Source organism: Mus musculus, chromosome 2, assembly GCF_000001635.26.
Source record: "Mus musculus strain C57BL/6J chromosome 2, GRCm38.p6 C57BL/6J".
Classification (NCBI taxonomy): Eukaryota; Metazoa; Chordata; class Mammalia; order Rodentia; family Muridae; genus Mus; species Mus musculus.
The window spans coordinates 85,338,148-85,358,410 of NC_000068.7; the positions used below are offsets into that span (position 1 = coordinate 85,338,148).

The 20,263-nt window shown below is 38.1% G+C and overlaps 1 protein-coding gene across 1 annotated transcript; it reads right to left on the reverse strand.

The window, feature by feature from the left end:
• Positions 1-14,847: 14,847 nt before the first annotated feature.
• Olfr988 (olfactory receptor 988) lies at positions 14,848-15,777 on the reverse strand. The gene has a single exon (NM_001011534.1). The coding sequence runs from the start codon at positions 15,775-15,777 to the stop codon at positions 14,848-14,850; it is 930 nt and encodes a 309-aa protein (NP_001011534.1).
• Between the last annotated feature and the right edge of the window lie 4,486 nt (positions 15,778-20,263).

The following is a 20,263-nucleotide window of genomic DNA, read 5'->3' on the forward strand; positions in this document are numbered from 1 at the left end:
CGTGGATGTGGAGAAGCACACAAGACCTTGACCCTATACAAGAACAAGAGGCAACTAAGGAATGCTCAGAGAGGAAGAAATAGTCTTCCCCAGGAATAGAACACCAATTAGTTATCTGACAATACCAAATGGTTAGTCCTGAGAACATACATACAAATAACATTACATGGACAGAAAGGATTGTACTTATATGTTTAGGGATATACTTATGTGTTTATGTGACAATTAATGAAAAAGACATCACAGATTTGAAGGAGAGCAGGAATGGGAATTATTTGGAGGCGTTAGGAAGGATCAAAGGGAAGAAAGAGATGATGTAATTATATAAAATGATGTAAATATATAAAGAGCCATTTTCTTGGTCTTTTTTCTTTCTGTTTGTGTTGTCTAATCCTATGTGTTAGTTTTTGTTTTATTTTCTATTATATATTATTATTATCCCATAAGATGCCCGTTTGCTTTCTAATGGGAGAAAAAAAGGGATGGGAGGGGAAGTGTGAAGGAATTGGGAGAAAAACAGGGAGGAGAAATCATATTCAGGATATAGTATGTGAGAAACATCTTTCTTTTTTTTAGTAAAAGAAAAAACAGAATGTGCCAGAAAATAATAAAATTGAAGTCATTAGCTTATTTAACAACAACAGCAACAACTATAATAATGATCGGGATGTGTTGAGGGAGCTCTAGAAGGAGTTTGAAGGAAAAATTGGGGTGGATATGATCCTGTTTCATTGTACATGATAGTAAAAATAAACTGAAAACTAACAAAAATAAAATAAATTAAAATATAATTTATCCTAGTTCAGTTGAAGCCCTAAAATTGTCAGAGAAACAAAGTAATAAATGAAAGTATTAGTCATTGTAACACATACAATAAGGTGTGGAGAACTTCTTGTTTTCCTTCATCGATGTCCATTCATTCACATGTTTTTCCCATGCAATCTCAGCTTAGTCTGTTTCTTCCATTTCTGTTGTATCGTCAGAGATAGAGCAATTATTTCTGGTCTTGAGTGAAACGTGCTGAAACTTGGTCTCTGGCTGTTTGTTCCCTATCATCCACAAACACTACAGTGATACACAACTGACATTGCAAACACCATGCATTGTGTTTTAGTTACACTGAAGTTGCTTCACCAGTCACTTTTGGCAGCTGGTAATTACTCACCAGTGTCTCTCTACTTTGTTATTTCCCATCAGTGGTTTATAGGTGGGGACTAAGGGATCAATACTGCCTCTCTTGAGATTCATGTTCTGGAGACTGGGATACAACTGGGAAAAACAATGCTCATTGGTTATCTTATGGTAAAAAAAAATGGAAGCTTTCTAGCAGAGAAAGCTTATTTCATGTATTTCATTAGGGACTTCTACATTTAAAAACATTGCCTTGTTAGATAACAGGCACTTCCTCCTTGTTATGAGTAAGTCTGTAAATATTCTTAAGTCCAAGAATCTGGGTTTGTGTCTACTTCATTATCCTTGTCACCATAATCTGCATTAAAATGGCTCTCTTTAAAAACCAAAGTTTCATATAAATGTGTAGACATATACTCTCTAGTGTGACATTAAAATTATTACTGACTTACACTGTGAAAATACTTCTGTATTATATATTGTCACAGTGATGATCTCTCAGCTGTTCACTTAAAGAATAAAACCTTACTTTTGATTTATTAGGTTTTCATTTTCCTGAAAAAGTTGTATAGTTTAAAAATTACTCCCTCCAAGAAAGGAAACCTTCATTAGAGTTGAATATTAAAACATCAGAAATTTTTAGGTAAAAATTTGTGAATTAGAGACTTCGAATTCTCTGTTTTGAAATCTATTAACATTGAAACTTTAATAATTCAGACTAATGCATATTAGTAGCTATTTGTTGCTGTAATAAAATACTCTGACAAAGATGCTTACGGAAATGAGTGTTTACTCTGGTTGACTATTCCAGAGGAGATAGAGTCCGTTTTGGCAGGGAGGCATGGCAGCAGGAGCACAGGGCTAGCCTGGGAGGCAGGAAGCCGACTTATCACACTTCATTGGCACATGGGGAAGCAGATAGGGAACGGAAAGTAAGGTCAGGTTATAAAGAGTCAAAGTCTGTCCTCCAGCGAGGCGTCATCTAATTGTTCAAATCATTTCCCAACAGTGCCACCAGCTCGGGACCAAAATCTAAACACACTTATTCAAACCACATCAGCATGATATTGTGACACCTCCAGCATTGCTCCTTCTGCTTAGGATAGCTTTGGCTACTTGGTATTTTGAGCTTCCATAGGAAGTTTAGAATTTTTTTCTAGTTCTGTGAAGACTATCATAGAATACTAAAGAGATACTGTTAAATCTGTAAGTCGTGTTTGTTAACAGGGTCATTTTATAATACTAAATCTGTCCATCATTAAGTTTCTTTTTCCAATGCAGTAACATATTCATTGTAGAGAACTTTCATCTCTTTGGTTAATTTTATTCTTAATTATATATATATATTTTACATTTTCCTTTAAGACAAGTCAATCTATGATAATTGCTTATAGCAGCCTGGACTAAGGCAGAAATATGTATGTAAGAAGTAGGGAGCTGGTATTGTATATACCTAAAGTTGTGGAATCTGCTGAGGCTCAGGCCAGTATAGGTATTAACAGAGCTTCTAGCAATAAAAATGGTTTGGAAGAAGGCTCAGAGAGAAGAAAGAAAAAGAGCTATAATGAGAGTTTCTGTATTCCTAGAGAACACTTCGGTAATCATGTACAGAATTTTTTTAGTAAACGTATAGGGTTCTAGGAAGATAGAAGTTGTATGTAAGGAGATCTGAAATTTTGCTGAAGAGATTTCTAAGCAGAACAATGAAGGACTTCATTCCCCCAGGACTGCTTATGATAAAATTCAAGAAGAGAAATGATTTAAAGGTGAAATTATCAAGCAAATAGGAACCAGGATTAAGCGATCTGGGAAACTGAACTTTTATACTGTCTCGGTAAGAGGATCATTCAGGAATAGAGATGAGATTGTCCAGCAGAAAGACGAAGACAGAGAAAATGAGATAAAGGGAAGGTGCTGTTTCTGATTTGTTAGATGCTTCGGAGCCATACTACAAAATGTTTAGATTTGTAGGTGAGATGCTTTTCAAGACAAGGAAATAACGACCTTGCAAACAATTTGGAATTCACCTGATTTACTTCTCTCACTACAGTCCAGAGTGCTCCGGTTCTTGTCAAAGTACAAGAACAAAATACACATAATCTGTAGGTAGGTCATGCTTGCAGAGCTGGAACAATGGTACAATCTCAGGTCCAGCAGAACTGTGCATGGGGTTGTTGGCTAGTTTTGTGCCACCTTGACACAAGGTGGAGTTGAGGGAATCGTATGTGTCCCCAGCAAATATACAGAAGAGGACTGCTGGGTCTGGGTTCACTTAGAGATGCAACTAACTGTCAGGAGACTGGAGGCCCCAGGGAGTGGGGAGGTCTGGAGGGGGAAGGAATAGGGAGTGGGGTGGGGACATCCTCTTGGAGAGGGAAGGGGGGAGGTATGGACAGTCAGAGGGTGACCAGGAGTGAATAATATCTGGAGTGTAAAAAAAAATTAAATATCATAAAAAAAGACCTGGCTTTAAGTCATTTTTAAAATTAGTGCTTCACGGGGCAAGACCCTGTCCATTGTGGCTCAGTCCAATGGACGGCTGTGAGCATCCACCTCTCTATTTATGAGGCACTGGTAGAGCCTCTCAGGAAAGAGGTAGAGCCTCTCAGGAGAGTGCTATATCAGGATCCTGTCAGCAAGCACTTGTTGGCATCCACAACAGTGTCTGGGTTTGGTGATTGTAAATAGGATGGATCTCCAGGTGAGTCAGCCTCTAGCTGGACATTTCTTTAGACTCTATTCGACATTTTGTCTCTGTAACTCCTTCCATGGGTGTATTGTTCCCCTCTTCTAAGAAGGATAGAAATATCCACACTATGTTCTTTCTTCTTCTGAGTTTCATGTGGTTTGTGAATTGTATCTTTGGTATTCCGAGCTTCTGAGCTAATATCCACTTATCAGTGAGTAAATATCATGTTTGTTCTTTTCTTTTCTTTTTTCTTTTTTTGAGACAGGGTTTCTCTGTGTAGTCCTGGCTCTCCTGGAACTCACTCTGTAGACCAGGCTGGCCTCGAACTCAGAAATTTGCCTGCCTCTGCCTCCCAAGTGCTGGGGCTAAAGGCATGTACCCCTATGCCTGGCTCTGTTCTTTTCTGATTGTGATTCCTCACTCAGGATGATATCCTCCAGTTCTATCCATTTGCCAAGAATTTCATAAATACATTGTTTTTAATAGCTGAGCAGTACTCCATTGTTTAAATATACCACATTTTCTGTATCTATTCCTCTGCTGAGGGACATCTAGGTTCGTACTTGCTTCTGGCTATTATAAATAAGGCTGCTATGAACATAGTGGAGCACGTGTCCTTATTAACTGTTGGAGCATCTTCTGGGTATATGCCCAGGAGTGGTATTGCTGGGTCCTCAGGTAGTACTATGTCCAATTTTCTGAGGAACTGTGAAACTGATTTCCAGAGTGGGTGTACCAGCTTGTAATCCCACCGCAATGGAGAAGTGTTCCTCTTTCTCCATATCTTTGCCAGCATCTGCTGTCACCTGAATTTTTGATCTTAGTCATTCTTACTGGTGTGAGGTGGAATCTCAGGGTTGTTTTGATTTGCATTTCCCTGATGACTAAGGATGCTGAACATATTTTTAGGTGCTTCTCAGCCATTCTGTATTTTTGAGTTGAGAATTCTTTGTTTAGCTCTGTACCCCATTTTTTAATAGGATAATTTGTTTCTCTGGAGTCTAACTTCTTGAGCTCTTTGTATATCTTGGATATTATCCCTCTATCGGATTTAGGATTCGTAATGATCTTTTCTCCAATCTGTTGGTGGGCTTTTTGTCTTCTTGATAGTGTCCTTTGCCTTACAGAAGCTTTGGAATTTTATGAGGTCCCATATATCGATTTTTGATCTTACATCAGAAGTTATTGGTGTTTTGTTCAGGAATTTCCCCCTGTGCCCATATGTTCGAGGTTTTTCTCCACTTTCTCTTCTATAAGTTTCAGTGTATCTGCTTTTATGTGAAAGTCCTTGATCCACTTGGACTTGAGCTTTGTACATGGAGATAAGAATGGGTTGATTTTCCTTCTTCTACATGCTAACCGGCAGTTGAGCCAGCACCATTTGTTGAAAATGCTGTCTTTTTTTCCCCCACTGGATGGTTTTAGCTCAAAGATCAAGTGACCATAGGTGTGTGGTTTTTTTTTTTTTTCTGGGTCTTCAATTCTATTCCATTGATCTACCTGTCTGTCACTGTACCAATACATGCAGTTTTTAATCACAATTGCTCTGTAGTACAGTTTGAGGTCTGATTCCTGCAAAAGTTCTTTTATTGTTGAGAAGAGATTTGCTATCCTGGATTTTTTTTTGTTATTCCAGATGAATTTGGAAATTCTTCTTTCTAAATCTATGAAGAATTGAGTTGAAATTTTGATGGGGATTGCATTGAATACATAGATAGTTTTTGGCAAGATGGCCATTTTTACTATATTAATCCTGCCAATTCATGAGCATGGGAGTTCTTTCCATCTTCTGAGATCTTTAATTTCTTTCTTCAGAGACTTGAAGTTCTTATTATACAGATCTTTCACTTGCTTAGTTAGATCCACACCAAGATATATTATTATTATTATTATTATTATTATTGTTTGTGACTATTGAGAAGGGTGTTGTTTTCCTAATTTCTTTCTCATCCTGTTTATCCTTTGTGAGAAAAAGGCCACTGATTTGTTTGAATTAATTTTATATCCAGCCACTTTGCTGAAGTTGTTTATCAGGTTTGGAATCAGTTCTCTGGTGAATTTTTGGGATCACTTAAGTATAGAATCATATCATCTGCAAATAGTGATGTTTTGACTTCTTCATTCCCAATTTGTATCCCTTTGAACTCCTTTTGTAGTCTAATTGCTCTGGCTAAGACTTTGAATATTGAATAGGTAGGGAGAAAGTGGGCCGCCTTGTCTAGTCTCTGATTTTAGTGGGATTGCTTCAAGTTCCTTTCCATTTAGTTTGATGTTGTCTACTGGTTTGCTGTATATTGCTCTTACTATATTTAGATATGGGCCTTGAATTCCTGATCTTTCCGAGACTTTTATCATGAATGCGTGTTGGATTTTGTCAAATGTTTTCTCAGCATCTAATGAGATGATCATATTTTTTTCTTTGAGTTTGTTTATATGGTAGATTATGTTGATGGATTTCCATATATTGAACCATCCCTACATCCCTGGCGTGAAGCCTACTTGATCATGAGGGATGTTTCTTTTAATGAGTTCTTGGATTCGGTTTGTGAGAATTTTATTGAGTATTGTATCAATAATCATAAGGGAAATTGGTCTGAAGTTCTCTTTCTTTGTTGGATCTTTGTGTGGTTTAAGCATCAGAGCAATTGTGGCTTCATAGAACGAGTTGGGTAGAGTACCTTCTGTTTCTATTTTGTGGGATAGTTTGAGGAGTATTGGTATTAGGTCTTCTTTGAAGGTTTGCTAGAACTCTGCACTAAACCAATCATGTCTTGCACTTTTTTTTTTTTTTTTGGTTGGGAGACTATGACAGTTTCTACTTCTTTAGTGGATATGGGACTGTTTAGGTCATTAACCTGATCCAGATTTAACTTTGGTATCTGCTATCAGTCTAGAAAATTGTCCCTTTCATCCAGGTTTTCCAGTTTTGTTGTGTAAAGGCTTTTGTAGTAGGATCTGATGATTTTTTTGATTTCCTCAGTTTCTATAGTTATGTCTCCCTTTTTATTTCTGATTTTGTTAATTAGGATGCTGTCTCTTTGCCCTCTAGTTAGTTTGGCTAAGGGTTTATCTATTTTTTTTTTCTCAAAGAACCAGCTCCTGGTTTGATTGATTATTTGTATAGTTCTTTTTGTTTTCACTTGGTTGATTTCAGCCCTGAGTTTGATTATTTCCTGCTGTCTACTCCTCTTGGGTGAATTTGTTTCCTGTTTTTCTAGAGCCTTTAAGCTTGCTGTCAAGCTGCTAGTGTATGCTCTGTCTAGTTTTTTTTGGCAGCACTCATAGCTATGAGTTTTCCTCTTAGGACTGCTTTCATTGTGTCTCAAAAGTTTGGGTATGTTGTGGCTTCATTTTAATTAAACTCTAAAAAGTCTTTAATTTCTTTCTTTATTTTTTATATTTCTTTAAAAATTTTTATTAGATATTTTCTTCATTTACATTTCAAATGCTATCCCAAAAGTCCCCTATACCTTCCCCTCCCGCCCCCTGCTTCCCTACCCACTCACTCCCACTTCTTGGCCCTGGAGTTCCCCTGTACTGGGGCATATAAAGTTTGCTAGACCAAGGGGCCTTTCTTCCAAATGATGGCCGACTAGGACATGTCTCTGAGCTAGAGACATGAGCTCTGGGGGTACTGCTTAGTTCATATTGTTGTTCCACCTATAGGGTTGCAGACCCCTTCAGCTCTTTCTTTATTTCTTCCTTGACCAATATATCATTGAGTAGAGTGTTGTTCTGCTTCCATGTGAATGTTGGCTTTCTATTATTTATGCTTTTAATGAAGATCAGCCTTAGTCCGTGGTGATCTGATATGATACATGGCATAATTTCAATATTTTTGTATTTGTTGAAGCCTGTTTTGTGTTCAATTATATGGTCAATTTTACAGAAGGTGCCATGAGGTGTTTAGAAGGTATATCCTTTTGTTTTATAATAAAATATTCTGTAGATATCTGTTAGGTCCGTTTGTTTCATAACTTCTGTTAGTTTCACTGTGCCTTTGTTTAGTTTCTATTTCCAGTATCTGTCCGTTGATGAGAGTGGGGTGATGAAGTCTCCCCCAATATTGTGTGAGGTCCAATGTGTGCTTTGAGCTTTACTATAGTTTCTTTAATGAATGTGGATGCTTTTGTGTTTGGAGCATAGATAATCAGAATTGAGAGTTTATCTTGGAAGATATTACCTTTGATGAGTATGAAGTGCCCCTCCTTGTCTTTTTTTTTTTTTTTGATAACTTTGGGTTGGAAGTTGATTTTATTCAATATTAGAATGGCGACTCCAGCTTGTTTCTTCAGACCATTTGCTTGGAAAATTGCTATCCAGCCTTTTACTCTGAGGTAGTGTCAGTCTTTTTCCCTGAGGTGGGTTTCCTGTAAGCAGCAAAAAGTTGGGTCCTGTTTATGTAGCCAGTCTGTTAGTCTATGTCTTTTTATTTGGGAATTGAGTCCATTGATATTAAGAGACATTTAGGAAAAATCACTGTTGCTTCCTGTTATTTTTGTTGTGAGAGTTGGAATTCTGTTCTTGTGGCTGTCTTCTTTTATGTTTGTTGAAGGATAGCTTTCTTGCTTTTTCTACGGCATAATTTCCCTCCTTGTCTTGGGGTTTTTCCCTTTACTATCCTTTGAAGGGCTGGATTCATGGAAAGATATTGTGTGAATTTGGTTTTGTCGTGGAATACTTTGGTTTCTCCAACTGTGGTAATTGAGGTTTTTGCTGGATATAGTAGCCTGAGCTGCCATTTGTGTTCTCTTAGGGTCTGTATGACATGTGCCCAGGATCTTCTGGCTTTCATAGTCTCTGGTGGGAAGTCTGGTGTAACCTAATAGGTCTGCCTTCATATGCTACTTGACATTTATCCCTTACTGTTTTTAATATTCTATCTTTATTTTGTACAATTGTTCTAATTATTATGTGTTGGTAGGACTTTCTTTTCTGGTCCAGTCTATTTGATGTTCTGTAGGTTTGTTGTATGTTCATGGTCATCTCTTTCTTTAGGTTAGGGAAGTTTTCTTCTATAATTTTGTTTAATGTATTTACTGACCCTTTAAGTTGAAAATCTTCCTTCTCATCTATACCTATTATCCTTACATTTGGTCTTCTCATTGTGTCTTGGATTTCCTGGATGTTTTTGGTTTGGATCTTTTGGCATTTTGCATTTCCTTCCTTCCTTCCTTCCTTCCTTCCTTCCTTCCTTCCTCCCCCCCTCTCTCCCTCCCCCCTCTTTCTCTTTCTTTTTTTTTTTTTTTTCGAGACAGGGTTTCTCCATATAGCCCTGACTGTCCTGGAACTCACTTTATAGACCAGGCTGGCCTGGAACTCAGAAATCTGCCTGCCCCTGCCTCCCAAGTACTGGGATTAAAGGTTTGCACCACCGCCAGGCTCATTTTGTATTTTCTTTGATTGTTGTGTCCCTGTTCTCTATGGAATCTTCTGCACCTGAGATTCTCTCTTCTATCTCTTGAATTCTGTTGTTGATGCTTGCATCTATGGTTCCTGATTTCTTTCCTAGGGTTTCTATCTCCAGAGTTGTCTCCATTTGGATTTTCTTTATTGTTTCTACTTCCATTTTTAGATCTTGGATGGTTTTGTTCAATTCCATCACCTCTTTGGTTGTGTTTTCCTATAATTCTTTAAGGGATTTTTGTGTTTCCTCTTTACGGACTTCTAGCTGTTTAGCAGTGTTTCCTGTAATTCTTTAAGGCCTTCTACCTGTTTAGCAGTGTTCTCATATATTTCTTTAGGTGAGTTATTAATGCCCTTCTTAAAAATCCCCTACCAGCATCAAGAAATATGATTTTAAATCCGAATCTTGCTTTTCGGGTGTGTTGGGGTATCTAGGACTCTCTGTGGTGGGCATACTGGGTTCTGATGATGCCAAATGGTCTTGGTTTCTGTTAGTAAGATTCTTACGTTTGCTGTTCGCCATCTGGTAATCTCTGATGTTAGATGTTCTAGGTGTCTCTGGCTAGAGCTTGTTCCTCCTGTGATTCTTTAGCCTCTGTCAGCACTCCTGGGAGACCAACTCTCTTCCAGGTCCCACTGGTTCGAGCACTCTCTGCAGGCAAACTCTCCTCTTGCAGGGAAGGTGCACAGAAGTCTGGAGCTCAGATCCACCTCCTGAGTCCTGGGGTCAGCAGCCTCCCTGGAGGCCAATTCTCCTCTGGCAGGGAAGGTGCCCAGGGTTCTGGGTCTCAGCACTGTGTCCTGGCTGAGGATTAAGGCCTGAAGGGACCATGTCCACATGCTCTCCTGCTTAGACTGGTTTCAGTGATTCCAAGATTCTGGGTGTGCTAGGGCCTGCCAAAAGTTTGTGCCCAAGATGGCACGGTGCTGGCACAAACCAGAATGAACCCTAGCCACTGGTTGGGCAGGTTTCCTTTGTCCCTGTTCCTGCTAGAACAAGACCCTCTGGGTTTTTTGGAACAGTTATTGCATTCCACTCACCAGTGATCTCAAGTTCCTGGGTGTGCTGGGGTACCTGCAGAGTGGAGAGTCTTCTGGGGACCTTGGGACCCTTTGCCGAGTTTGCTCCCAAGATGGCGCACAGCTCGAGTTTTTCCTTTTTTACCCTTTGAAGGATGGATTTGTGGAACAATATTATGTAAATTTGTTTTTGTCATTTAATACTTTGGTTTCTCTGTCTATGGTAATTGAAAGTTTTGCTGGGTATAGTAGGCTGTGCTGGCATGTGTGTTCTCTTAGGGTCTGTATGACATGTGCCCAGGATCTTCTGGCTTTCATAGTCTCTGGGGATAAGTCAGGTGTAATTCTGAGAGGTTTGCCTTTATATGTTACTTAACCTTTTTCCCTTACTGCTTTTTAATATTCTTTCTTTCTTTTGTGCATTTGGTATTTTGATTATTATGTGATGGGAGGAATTTCTTTTGTGGTCCAGTCTATTTGGAGTTCTGTAGGCTTCTTGTATGTTCATGAGCATCTCTTTCTTTAGGTTAGGAAGTTTTCTTCTATAATTTTGTTGAAAATATTTAGTGATCTTTTAAGTTGGAAATCTTCCTTCTCATCTATACCTATTATCCTTAGGTTTGGTCTTCTGATTGTGTTCTGGATTTTCTGGATGTTTTGGGTTAGGATCTTTTTGCATTTCACATATTCTTTGGTTGTGTCAATGTTTTTTTATGACATTTTCTGCATCTGAGATTCTCTCTTCTATGTCTTGTATTCTGTTGGTGATGCTTACATCTATGGCTCCTGACTTCTTTCTTAGGCTTTCTACCTCCAGAGTTTTCTCCCTTTGTGATTTCTTTATTGTTTCTAGTTCCATATTTAGATCCTGGATGCTTTTGTTCAATTCTTTCACCTTTTTTTTCACTTTTTTTTAAAATTAGGTATTTTCCTCGTTTACATTTCCAATGCTATCCCAAAAGTCCCCCATACCGACCCCCCCAATCCCCTACCCACCCACTCCCCCTTTTTGGCCCTGGCATTCCCCTGTACTGGGGCATATAAAGTTTGCAAGTCCAGTACCCAGGAGCTCTTGTCTCTAGCTGCATATATATCAATTCTTTCACCTTTTTGGATGTGTTTTCCTATAATTCTTTAAGGTATTTTTGTGTTTCCTCTTTTAGGGCTTCTACCTGCTTACCTGTATTCTGTATTTCTTTATAGGGGTTATTTATATCTTTCTTAAAGTCCTCCATCATTGTCATGAGAAGTCACTTTAGATCCATATCTTGCTTTCTGGTGTGATGGTGTATCCAGGACGTGCTATGGTGGGAGAGTTGGGTTCTGATGATGACAAGTAACCTTGGCTTCTGTAGCTTCTGTTCTTCTGCTTGCCTCCTGCCACCTGATTATCTCAAGGGCTCCCTGCCCTTGATACATTTCATTGGAGCCTGTCCTTCCTATAATCCCAGTTGTGTCAGAACTCCTCAGATTCCAGCTTTCTCTGTGATCCTGTGATTCCAGGATCCTGTGATCCTGAGGTTCTGGGTGTGTCAGAGTTCTTGTTAGTCAAGCTTCCTCTGAGACCCTGAGATCCTGGTGTGACCAAGTTCCTGGGATGCTGGGATCCTAAGATCCTGGGTGGGTTAGAGCACCTGGAAGTGGTTCCTCCTCTGGGGGCCGTGCGGATGTCCACTGAGTTTTAAACCAAGGTAGACTAGTGCCAACTGGAAGGAACCTGAGTCACTAGTAGGGCTGGATTCCTGTGTCCCTGCTCCTGATGGCCCTAGGCACTCCTGGTGGTGTTGGGATAGATGTTGTGTTCTACTCACCAGTGATCCTAAGATCCTGGGCATACTAGGTCAGTAGGATTTTGTAACATCCCTCAAATGTCTCATTGAGTTGTCTGTCCTTGAACTACCACCCTTGTGCTCATCTTTCTCACTCTTCTCATTCAATCTTCCTTTTCTAGTCTCTCTCCTGTATCTCCATAACTATACACTCTATTTTCCCTTCCCTGAGAGATCCTAACCTCCTACCTTGTTCTTTACTCTATACCTAACTTCTGTGGTTACAATAATAGTAGCATGCCTATTGAAGGCTTAAAGGCTTAACACTTACATATAAGAGAATATATGCATATTTATCTTTGTTGGTCTTAGTTAACTCACTAAGGATGACTTTTCCCCCTAGCTTACCTGTGAATGAATTTAATTTTAAAAAGGATGTTTATATATGTTAATAAAATAACATTTCATTATGTAAATGTACTACATTTTCCTGATCCATTTATCTGTTGAGGCCAAATCATTTCTATAATCAAGTCTAGTATGTTTTCATCTCCAATGCTAACTAATAGCAATGCAGTAGTAAATAAAATTGCCCCTCAATAAAACAGGATAGGCATATTTACTGATGGAAAAACAAAACTAGAAAATATATCAACAAAAATGCCAAATTGACAAAACTTTTTTTTTTAAAACTAAGGGTAGATTATTCAATGATGAAGTGATTGTATTTTCAAAAAAACTGCTGTTAGACTGGAGAGCAATAAAGAAAATATTTGGGGGCTGGAGAGATGGTTCAATAGCTTGCCACTATTCCAGAGGAAAATACTTTCATGGCTCACAACTGCTTAAATATAGCCCTACAGAATCCAGCATCTTCTTCTGGCATCCATAGGCACTTACCCAAATATGGCACATACAATCCCTCCCAAATACACGACAGTAATATAAACGTTAAAAAAGAAAACATGAATGTAAACATTTACTCTGCCCTACACACCTATATTAGTTCACTGGTCCTAATGTATGCTAAATATAAATGTACATTATATTTAGAAACTGATAGAAAAGACAGAAGAAATCTCTATAAATCATTAATAAAAGGGAAATACATACTCCAATTGGGAGAAACTATTCCAAATTGTGCATATATTATGTGAATATTCTATGTAATGTTTATCTGTGAAAACAGCATATGTAAAATGCATGAATAATTTTACAATCACAGTTGGCTGGTGCTAGACTGTTTTCAGTGTGCCTAGCCCTGGGATCAATCACTAACACTGCAGAGAAGGATACTTGTTATGAGGGAACATAACTGAGTAGTAGACATTGGTGATGTCTCCCTCCCCAGAGATATGGTAGGTGCAGTCTTGTCTTTTCCTATCTGGAGAAGATTTATTTGGGTATCAGAAAAGAAATAAGGCTTATACCAATAGACAGGCAAACAAGTTGCCAGTAATGTTATATAAAACTAGAGTATCCTATTTTTTGGGTTGCTTGCCTGGAATGAACTTTGCTTCACACGCTGGTACCAGCTGATTTATCTTCTTAGAATTTGGGTCATGATTGACTTTTCCACATTCCTGCCTCAGTCTAGACCTTCTGAAAACATTGGGAAATGTAGCAAGCCACACCCTATTCTCCTCTGGCTTCTCCCTGTGATTTTACACACTATTAAGACCAAGAAAGGAGTTAGAATAAGTGTTTTCAGCTAATTCATTTAATTTCTGTGTGACCTTATGATTGATAGTTATTCTGCAAACTTTACTACTTTCTTTTCCAAATTGCAAGAACACCAGTACATATTATACTGCTGTATGTAAGCCTGGTCTATATATGTTGTATTTTTTGGGAGATTATTGTCAAGGGACATAAAGTATCAATTTTTGGAAAATACTCCTGCTATATAGTATCAAAGCTGCATTCAGATTTCTTTTCCTATGATGTAGGCCTTTCAGGGTGTATGTGGGTAGATAAGTGGAGTCTTGAGCAGTATTCAACAGGAATGAAATTGATATACATTTCCATGACTTTTATGTCAGTTTCCTAATTTCTTATAGGAACAACTAGGAAAAGAGTAATTTTTTTCTAGTATTACAATATCTTTGAGGACCTATTCTTATATCTCTCTTTCTCCTCTTTCCCCATACATGCTTACCAAGAACACGATCTTTCACATTTCACTTTACAATCAAGGAGAATAGCTATAGGAAAATAGAAACAGTAAAAATACTCTCAAGAAGAGAGCACATGCCCCTTGACCCATTGAACACCAGAGTCTAAATAATAGAAATATCCAGGCAAAGTTGATTAAGCCTATCTAATAGATTTATTTTAATTTTATTGTCCGATGGCAGTTGTTTAGAAAAAGACAACTCATTAAATCTCACAAAAAGTCACAAAAGTGGACTTGGAGAGATAGCATATCAGTTAAGCATGTAGGTTTAGAGGACCCAAGTTCAGTTTCTCAGCACCTATACTGGGAGGCTCATAGCTTCCTTTAATTACAGCTCCAGAGGATCTGATGCCTTTCCCTGGTGTCTTTTGGCATCAACATACTTGTGACACACAATCTCTCTCTCTCACACCTACAATTAAAATTAAATAAATCTTTCAGGAAGCACAAATGCAACACTGAACACATTTGTTTTTCAGAAAGCATGAATGAATGTTACTTTATTAAATTGAGTTGTTTTTCTATACCTGTTAAATACAATTGATATGATGAAATAATGTTTTGAAACCATGTGCCATTCAATATGTGCCTTGATATCTGGGGTTCAGAAATAGCTTGCTTGATAAACATTGTTGAATTATAAATAGATGTACAAATTATAAGCATTTCTTCACTATCTTTTTGAAGGCTTCTATTACATCTTGGTTTCTCAGACTATAGATCAAGGGGTTCAACATGGGAATAATTATGCCATAAAATACAGAAGCTGCCTTTTCTTGCTCTTGAGAGTCATTGGTATGAGGGTGTAGATACATGTAGGCGAGAGTCCCATAGAAAATGGTGACTGCAGTCAAGTGGGAAGCACATGTGGAGAAGGCCTTTTTCCTTCCTGCAGCAGAAGACATCCTTAGGATGGCAGACAAGACATATGTGTAGGAAAAGATGACAACAAGTACAGTGCTCACTAGGTTGAACCCCACAAAAACTGTCAGTAACATGATACTGAAGTCAATACTGGAGCATGATAGGGCAAGAATGGGTGGCTCATCGCAGAAAAAGTGATTAATGGCATTGGATTTGCAGAATTTCAGTGAGAATGTAAAACTTGTGTTTACAGAAGCATTTAGGAAGCCCATGGTATAAGAACCCACCAGCAGCAGAATGCACAGTCTCTGGGACATGACTATGGGATAGCGCAGTGGGTTACAGATGGCCACATAGCGGTCCACAGCCATAGCAGCTAAGATGAAGGAGTCAATGGTTGCAAAAGTACCATAGGCTAGTAGCTGTAACATACATCCCATGATGGAGATGGATGCTTTTGTCTCTATGAAGTTTTTTAACATCTTGGGAGTAATAGCTGAGGTATAGCAGAGATCAACAAAGGCTAGATGTTGAAGGAAAAAGTACATGGGAGTGTGGAGAGAAGAATCAATTTTGATGAGTACGATCATTCCAATGTTACCCATGAGTGTGACAACATAGATCATTAGAAATATTATGAACAGAATGTGCCAAGATTTGTGCTGTCCGGAAAATCCCAGAAGAATGAATTCAGTCACTTTGGTGTCATTACTTTGTTCCATGGCTAGTAAAAAAAAAAAATCACGTGAAGAGTTGCAATGAAAGAAGGTAGAGAAGGCTGAGGACATTATCCCTGAACATATTCCATGATGTTTAGTTTCAAACTAGGAATAAGAAAACTTTCTGTGATTCAACTCATGTTGGCTTTAAAGGATAATTTGAGGAGCTAGGTACAATAACTCATGTCTGTAATCCCAGAACTAGGGATGCAGACATAGGAAGATTCAGGACCAACTGAGGCCATGAGACCAAACAACAAATCAAGAAAAAGAAAACAAAATATGACTAAGACATAGCATGTTAGCTTATGCAGTTCCAATAGAGTCTGGAGAGTAGTCATCTAGCGGTATCTGTGTTCTCAGGGACAAACAAGGATGCCATAAATACACCAACAAACAAAGATAGAGAGAATAGCTCATTTAGTTATTTATCTAATGGAGTATAAGTTATATATGTGGTCTGTGTGCATGTAATTTCACTTCTGTGAACATATGTGTCGCCAAATATTGACATGCGGTGTCTTCTTCCATGGCTATTCACCCTATTATTTGTGCCAGTTTTTCAAGGAACTTAGAGCTTGCCAGTTTACATAGACTGGGAATAATAATAAGCTCCCAGGAACAGCCTTATTCACCTTCCTAGTGTTAGGATTATAGATGAATGTTGCTATTCTTGGCATAATTTTTTTTTTAGATTAAAAACAATTTAAATAGTGTGTGTTTGTGTTTGTCCACTTGTGCAAAGTTCTCTATTGATGTGGAAGCCAGAGGTTAATATCAGGTGTTTCCATGTTTTGTTATTCAGTGTATCTTTAGTCTTAGGGTCTCTTACTGGATATAAACCTTGTTAGTTTGGCTAGATTGGCTACCTAGGAATTCCCTGGGAACTTTTTGTCTTTACTCTAGTACCAAGGTTACTGGTGTGCATCACTGTTCCTGGCTTTCATGTGGGTGCTGGGATCTGAATTTGAGTCCTCATGCTTTTCCAGCAGGAACTTCAATCACGTAGTCCCATCTCCAGCCCTAAAATATGCTTTTATTTAACTACATTTTCACTTATGTTCTTTATGTTGTTATGTGAACACTCTAATTTACTTATATCTTAACTTTAGATATGAAAACTGACTCTTAGGGTTTTATGTGTTCTTGTTTCTCTATATTCACACATTCCCCATTTTCCTTCTATATTTTTCTGGCAGTCATGACTTATGGCATGTAGAGTTCTCTATGGAGGCTTTTATACATGACACCAGTTCATATTCTCTCTCAGTCTCAATTTGCTGTATCCAATATTTTCATAGAGTATTAAAAAGATTTCAATCCACATAACTATGGTCACTTGATCTTTGACAAGGCAGCTAAAATGATCCAGTGGAAAAAAGACAGCATTTTCAACAAATGGTGCTGGCACAACTGGCGGTTATCAAGTAGAAGAATGCAAATTGATCTATTCTTATTTCCTTGTACAAAGCTCAAGTCTAAGTGGATCAAAGACCTCCACATAAGACCAGAGACACGAAATTAATAGAGGAGCAAGTAGGGAAAAGCCTCCAAGATATGGGCACAGGGGAAAACATTCCTAAACAGAACAGCAATGGCTTGTGCTGTAGGATCAAGAATTGACAAATGGTACCTCATAAAATTGCAAAGCTTCTGTAAGCAAAAGACACTGTCAATAAGACAAAAAGGCCACCAACAGATTGGGATAGAATTTTTACCAATCCTAAATCTGATAGGAGACTAATATCCAATATATGCAAAGAGCTCAAGAAGCTGAACTCCAGAAATTCAAATAACCCCATTTAAAAAATGGTGTTCAGAGCTAAACAAAGAATCCTCAACTGAGGAATACTGAATGGCTGAGAAGCATTTGAAAAAATGTTCAACATCCTTAATCATCAGGGAAATGCAAATCAAAATAACCCTGAGATTCCACCTCATACCAGTCAGAATGGCTGTTCAAAAATTCAGGTGACAGCAGATGCTGGCGAGGATGTGGAGAAAGAGGAACACTCCTCCATTGTTGGTGGGATTGCAAGCTTGTACAACCACTCTGGAAGTCAGTCTGGAGGTTCCTCAGATAATTGGACATAATACTACCGGAAGTTCCAGCAATACCTCTCCTGGGCAGATACACAGAAGAAGTTCCAACTGGTAATAAGAACACATGCTCCACTATGTTCATAGCAGCCTTATTTATAATAGCCAGAAGCTGGAAAGAACCCAGATGTCCCTCAACAGAAGAATGGGTACAGAAAATGTGGTACATTTACACAATGGAGTACTACTCAGCTATTAAAAACAATGGATTTATGAAATTCTTGGACAAATGGATATATCTGGAGGATATCATCCTTAGTGAGGTAACCCAATCACAAAAGAAGTCATTTGATATGCACTCACTGATAAGTGGATATTAGTCCAGAAACAGAACACCCAAGATACAATTTGCAAAACACAAGAAAATCAAGAAGAGGGAAGACCAATGAATGGACACTTCATTCCTCCTTAGAATACGGAACAAAATACCCATGAAAGGAGTTACAGAGACAAAGTTTGGAGCTATGATGAAAGGATGGACTATCCAGAGACTAACCCCCTGGGGATCCATCCCATAATCAGCCACGAAACCCAGACAACATTGCATATGCCAGAAAGATTTTGTTGAAGGGACCCTGTTATAGCTGTCTCATATGAGGCTATGCCAGTGCCTGGCAAATACAGAAGTGCATGCTCACAGTCATCTATAAGATGGAACACAGGACCCCCATTGGAGAAGCTAGAGAAAGCACTCATGGAGCTGAAGGGTCTGCAACCCTATAGGTGGAACAACAATATGAACTAACCAGTACTCCCAGAACTCATATCTCTAGCTGCATATGTAGCAGAATATGGCCTAGTTGGCCATCACTGGGAAGAGAGGTCCCTTGGTATTGCAAACTTTATATGCCCCAGTACAGAGGAATGCCAGGGCCAAGAAGTGGGAGTTGGTGGGTAGAAGAGCAGGGCAGAGAGAGGGTATAGGGAAATTTTAGGATAACATTTGAAATATATACAAAGAAAATATCTAATAAAAAAAGAGAGAAGTAGCATTGTGAAAACAAAGAAGATTTCAGTGTTGTTAGAAGTCTACCATAGTTTTAAGTGTTCGGTTCCAACACTTATTCACACCATCATGGTTTAGAAGCACAAAGCTCCAGGGTTGGTGCTGACCCATGGACCAATCTTTAAGTAGCTCCGCCCAGTGATGTCTCTTTCACAATTACATGTATGCTTTCCTAGGGATGAAGAAGCGATCACAAACCATTTTTATTCCTGAGATTTATGTCCCCCATGGGTTAAAAATTTTCAGAGACTATATCTTTTATATCTTGTGTTTAATGTGATTTATTGTTTTCTTATATTTTTAGTATCTACATGTTTATGCATGCCTGTATACTTGTGCACACATATGGAAGCTAGAGGCAAATCCTAATATTTGTTTCTCAGTTGCCATTTATCATTTTTGGAGACAGATTCTCTCATTGGCCTGAAACTCTCTGAGTAGTCTAATCTGACCAGAGAGCTCGTGGATCTGCCTGTTTGCTTTCCTAGCATTGGAATTACAGGCTTGTACCACTATACTTAACTACATTTTGTTTTCTTTTTCCTGAGTATTGATCTCACATTTTTATATGCACATGGCAAGCATTTTACCTCTTGTTGTGGCTCTTACCATTCTCAGCATTTATTTATTATTCTAAAGAAAATGGACATTAAGAGAGGGATTGATAGCAGTTGGTATGAGTGGCTTTTTATTATCAAATAGTTAAATATTTGAAAATGATTTTTATGTGTATAGGCATTCTGCCTGCATGTATGTAAATGTGTTGCAAGCACATGTGGTGTCCATAGAGGTGTTGGATCTGGAACTGGAGTGATGGACAGTTGTGAGCCACCATGTGTGTACTGGCAATCAAACCTGGGTCATTTGCAAGAGCATTAAGTGTTTGTGTTTTTGTTTTTTTTTTCAATTGAGTCATCTTTCTGTCCTCACTTGATATGCTAAAAAAATAAAGGATTTGACTTCATATTTAAAAATATACTCACAAAACATTATCATCACTTGTTTCAGCAAAGATATAGAAGAACTAATATTGATGTTTTTATGTATATAGACATACATAATTTGGATGTAAGTTTCTTTTGTGTTTCTATTGATAATTCAGTTTTTTGGGTAATTATCTGGTTTATGTCATTTGTAAATTCTTTCTTGAGATTCATTTTAAGAAATTATTTCTTTATTTTGGACACTAATCCTTTGCCATTTATGTATGTCACAAACAAATTTCCAATTAGAATCCAGTCCTTTGGTAATATACATAATATATACATACATACATATATATCCTTAAAACTATTAAATGAAAACCTTCTCCAACTCATTTCAGGAGATGAAGATGCAAATGTCTTTAAAGTGCACAATTACTCACAAATATACCTATCTATA

Bases quoted from the DNA above. Each gene is read 5' to 3' on its own strand.
- Olfr988 (NM_001011534.1), bottom strand. From the start codon at position 15,777: ATGGAACAAAGTAATGACACCAAAGTGACTGAATTCATTCTTCTGGGA.